The following is a 4,524-nucleotide window of genomic DNA, read 5'->3' as shown; positions in this document are numbered from 1 at the left end:
CAGCGGCTGCAATGGCGTCCAACATGGACCGAGAAATGATCCTGGCTGATTTCCAGGTAAGTGTGGAGCTGCCGCCGCGGCCTCTCGCTGCTGGTCTCTTTCTCCTCGTCGCTGTGCGGCTTGTTCTTTGTGGGGAGGTGCGGGGGGTGGGCGGTGCGGAGCCAAACCCTCCAAACCCTGCGCTCTTCCTTTCCCTTCTGTTTGGTTTTTTCCTTTGTCAGGCGTGGGGAGCGTGTGCTCTTCTCCTGAGGTGCGTCAGCAAAATGTCTTCTGTAACTTAGAGAGTTTCAGTTCTAATTACAACAACAACAACAAAAAAAAAAGGCAGCTTTTTCATCCACTTTGTTTGCTCCAACTCTGCAACCACCCAGGCCCCGGGACAGCTCTGTGCCAGCTTGCTTGGAAGAGGCCAGGGAGGATGCAAACCTCATCACTCCTCATGATTTGTCACCGTGTTTGTAATGAATCACTTGCTGGTGCTGCAGATTAACGCCGAACAAAGGTGTTTCCATTATAACATCATCACTAACTTCATGGTTGCTTCAGCCTTTGACTGTTGTAATAGTGGTAAAACTCTTCCCACCCCACTCCAAACAACAACGTGTTTGTGTAGAAAGGAAGGATATACCCTTAGAAGTTTGTTACCTTCCCTCCTCCCAACAAAAGGGTTATAATGTAACTTTAAACTCTGAAATCACATTCTCAGAACGATGTCTTTCTCTGGATAAAAGTGATTAGCAGCATGTGTTCAGGAGCCTGGTTAATCTGTGCAGTATGTTGCTTCTTTTTATATTGTTTTTCTAAGGACAAGTAAACAAACAAGTAGCTATACACATGTATTTGAATGAAATGGTGAGGAGAGCTCAAAGCTTAGAAGGGTATCAGGCTCTGAATACATATTTTTAATATTTGCTTTTCAGTCTTTTTGGTTTTTTTTGAAAGCTGTGTCTCTGCAGTGGTTTTTACATGGATAGGCTCCTGGGTGTTCTTGGATTGAGTTGTAAAACTGCTGTCTGTGTACAACTTCTTGAAAGACTTTCTCAGCTGCTAGCTGTGAAACAGTTTTTTATAAGTAATTAACTCTGTGTAGGTTTAACAAGAGTGTTTCTTTGGAATTGCATATAGGGTGACTGTAGTGTGTATTATGTAATTTCTCACAGTACTCAAGAGGTATCTGATGTAACACGTGGAGTTCCCAGTTGATAATGGGGAAGTGTTTTCCTTTTCTGTCCTGAGCATCTTACAGCTGTATTTATTAAAATGTTTAACAAATGTTCTATAATGAACCTTTCTTTGCTTGTGCTTGGAGATACTTTTGTGTCTGTATGGAGTGATGTCTCAACTTCTAGGCTGGACTTTCATAAAGCAGTTCTTCTAGTAACAGTGCACTCTGTAGCAGGAAACTGGGACCCCCATTCTGCCCTCATACAAGTGGGAGAGAGACTCTTATGGTGTCTCACATTATTAGCAGGTTTAAATTCAGGAATCTCAGCCGACGATTAAGTTAGTGTCTGGTGAACAAAGTTGTTTGTTTTTTAATAGAGTTTTTAATCTATATCTGCTCTCCAAGTTTTTAGTGTCAATGTTATTTTGCATTTCTCCAGTATTTTTCTGCTTGTGTTTTGAAACCAATTAATAAAGGTATAAGAGGAACTGCAGTGTTTGGTACCTTGAAGACAAGTAAGTATTATTGCAAACTTGCAGATGGTCTGTGGAGTCACAGAAATCAGCTGTAGATCAAGGATGACATAATGTGTCTGAATCTAGGAAATAATTTTAAGGTAACAGTGCTTATTTAAAAAAAAACAAAACAACACAGTTTTTTTTTCCTCTTGCATTTCAACAGGCAGCTTTGTTTTTCCTGTTTCATTATCTCTTTTTTAACGATCTCAAGCTTCTACCTCATTCTGAAACACTGAACCATCAGTTGTCAGGCTGTTAAAGCTTCAGATTAGTAAGGGACAATGTCAATCATTATTAGGCCTCTTATCTTTAGGCTTACAAAAAGTTAAAGGATTTTGGATACTTTAAATACTTGATGAAATTTACAACTCATTCACTAAGAATTTAAAATGGAAAATAAAACAATGTGCAAAGCAATTCTGCATGGTTTTTCCTTTTATATTTTCTGTTCCTTTGAATTAATAAATATGTTTTTCAGAGTTCTGCTGCCATCTTCTATTTTTGTGTGAGGTATCTCGTTGAAGAATGTTGTGCACACTGGAAATTTTAAAAGCAATTCTTTCTAGTTTTGTTCAGCTAATCTTTGCTGAATTAAACTGGGAGGGAAACTTCCATCGCCATTTCACGCTTGCCTTTCCCAAGTTACTTTTAAGAGGGATAGACCAGTGGTCTTTGAACTTTTAAAACTTGACAGGATTTTCCCTCCCCATAAAAAAATTTCAGTGAAGTCTTAATTATACTGATGTTTGATGCTTTTGTGAAGCTTTCATGGACTTTGTATCTTTCAAAGCCATGGGGGATTCTGCTATCAATTTTAAACTAGAGCAGGACCTTGTGTTGGATTTGGTTTCTCCTTTTAGCTCTAATGTAACAAGTTACTTCTGCATCCTGAGGTACTAAAGAGAAACACTTTAAAAGATATTTTGTATATATCCATATGTATGCATACAAACAATGAATAATTTTAGAAAATGTTTTAACTATGGAGCAAAACACAGTAAGTGATCAAGTGTTTTTTTAATGTCTCAGAACAATTCAAGTCTGTTCTCTGTGGTTTATAATTATTTTCTTCCCCTTTCCTTTTTGAATGAGGTACAGTAGGTTACCCAGGACACACAGAGTATGTGTTCATGCATGTGGGCTGTATAAGCAACCTAACTTTTCTTAGGAAAGATTATGCAGAAGCTTAGCTTTGTACATACACAGGTTGTTTTCCGTGGAGGTAGGTAAAGTAGCTGCCTTCAGCACACCAGCAAGTTTTAGCTGTTGTACTAAATGCAATTCAGAATTTCTCCACAAAGTGTCATTGGCATATAGGAAAAACTCCCCAGGAAAAAGCCAACGACTTGTGTTTGTAGCATGAATTATTTAGAAAGGTAATTGCATGTGAAGTGATAGAAGAATAGACCTCACATACTGAGGGAAATAAGGGCATGTAGTTTCTGCTGGATTTTGTGAGCATCTCTGTTCTCCTGTGTGTTGTGCTTAACTGCAAACTGTTCTTCCATGGCCAGTGGCATACCCAGGTGTTCACGTGATACATATATATTCATGTTCTGTTTGTGGTTTGAAGAGAATTGTTCTCGCAGGATATTTGTCTGGTCCACTTTTCACTATAAAGAAAAGTGCTTCCCCCCCACCCCACCCCGCCCTGTTTAAATTGTAAACTTAGTTTAACTGGCACCATTAAATTATTTAGGAATTAAAAATAATCATTGAGTATTGGCAGAAGTGTCAGATGTTGACATTTTTGTATGCTAGCTCTTTTGTTTTTACAGCTTTACTTGGGATGAGGACTAAAATTAGCAAGAATATATTTTTGTCATTACAAGTTATGCTCACCTATGGAACCACTTTTGTAGTTGTCCTCACAACAACAATTCTAAATGTAGAGTGGGTCTAAGAGTTGCAGTATTGTGGGAGTTGGTTGTCCATGTATTACAAGGATACCTGGCACATGGAGCTTCAGGAGGAAATTTTTCATAGAATTCACATTTTTCATTGACCAAATAAATAAGTAGCTCAAGGTTTGGTCTGGGTGAGAAGACTTCAGACTGGAATGGCAAAACTAAGATATACTTTTCTTTAATCTTCCATTGGCATTTGTGGTGAAACAAAGTTAGGTGAGGCTTTTTCTTGGTGCAGTTCTTTTATTCCTGACCTGGGTAAGAGGTTGCTTTGGTATGATGCACACACACATAGATGTTAAAAGATCTTTTTCATGCTTCACTTTTGTATCAGTCTTTTTCATAACAACAGAGATTTGTGGGAGCAGCAAGGGGGAATTGGGAAGGAATTTTCATCAGCTACAGAAAGGTGAGAAAGCATGCTAGATTGATTATGTTTTAAGTTATGTAATTGGCCATGACATTGATACATGAGCTTACTATTATTATTATTATTATTTATTTATATATTTTTTTTTCTCTCTAAGATTTAGCCATAATTCAGACTACTCATTTCCTTCTGGAATGGCTAAAATGAAAGAAATTGGAGAATCTTTTTCACTTAGAAGTTAACACAGTGCTGTTAAATAACTGACGAGATATATTCTTAAAGATTATTTATTTTTTTGTTGCTGGTGGATGTGAAGAACATCTGTCTGTTTCAGCCCTGTACAGGGTTATCTCTGTCACACACACTGTTTTCAATGTCTAACAGTCTGTGTGTAGAATTGACATGTGTATTAATTTTTGTGGGGGTGCTAAGGGAGCTCTGCTTTCTTCTTTATGTGTTGACATGCTGGCTCCAGTTTTCTGTCACTTTTCAGTTACTGCCAGGATGAAAATTTGGTGGTGAAAAAGGCAGGCAGATTCAGGAATAGCTTGGAGTCAGTACCTT

At 38.0% G+C, this 4,524-nt stretch overlaps 1 protein-coding gene across 1 annotated transcript in view; it reads left to right on the top strand.

The window, feature by feature from the left end:
- The first annotated feature begins 11 nt into the window (after positions 1–11).
- Positions 12–4,524, top strand: part of FAF1 (Fas (TNFRSF6) associated factor 1) — a 155,449-nt gene continuing 150,936 nt past the window's right edge. Inside the window, exon 1 of the mRNA XM_010004033.1 lies at positions 12–56. Coding sequence (XP_010002335.1) covers positions 12–56 — 45 coding nt within the window. The remainder of the gene's footprint in view (positions 57–4,524) is intronic.

This window comes from Chaetura pelagica, unplaced genomic scaffold, assembly GCF_000747805.2.
Source record: "Chaetura pelagica isolate M959 unplaced genomic scaffold, ChaPel_1.0 scaffold18, whole genome shotgun sequence".
NCBI classification, from domain to species: domain Eukaryota; kingdom Metazoa; phylum Chordata; class Aves; order Apodiformes; family Apodidae; genus Chaetura; species Chaetura pelagica.
Note: the sequence above shows the minus strand (reverse complement) of the source record. Positions and strands in the feature narration are given on the sequence as shown.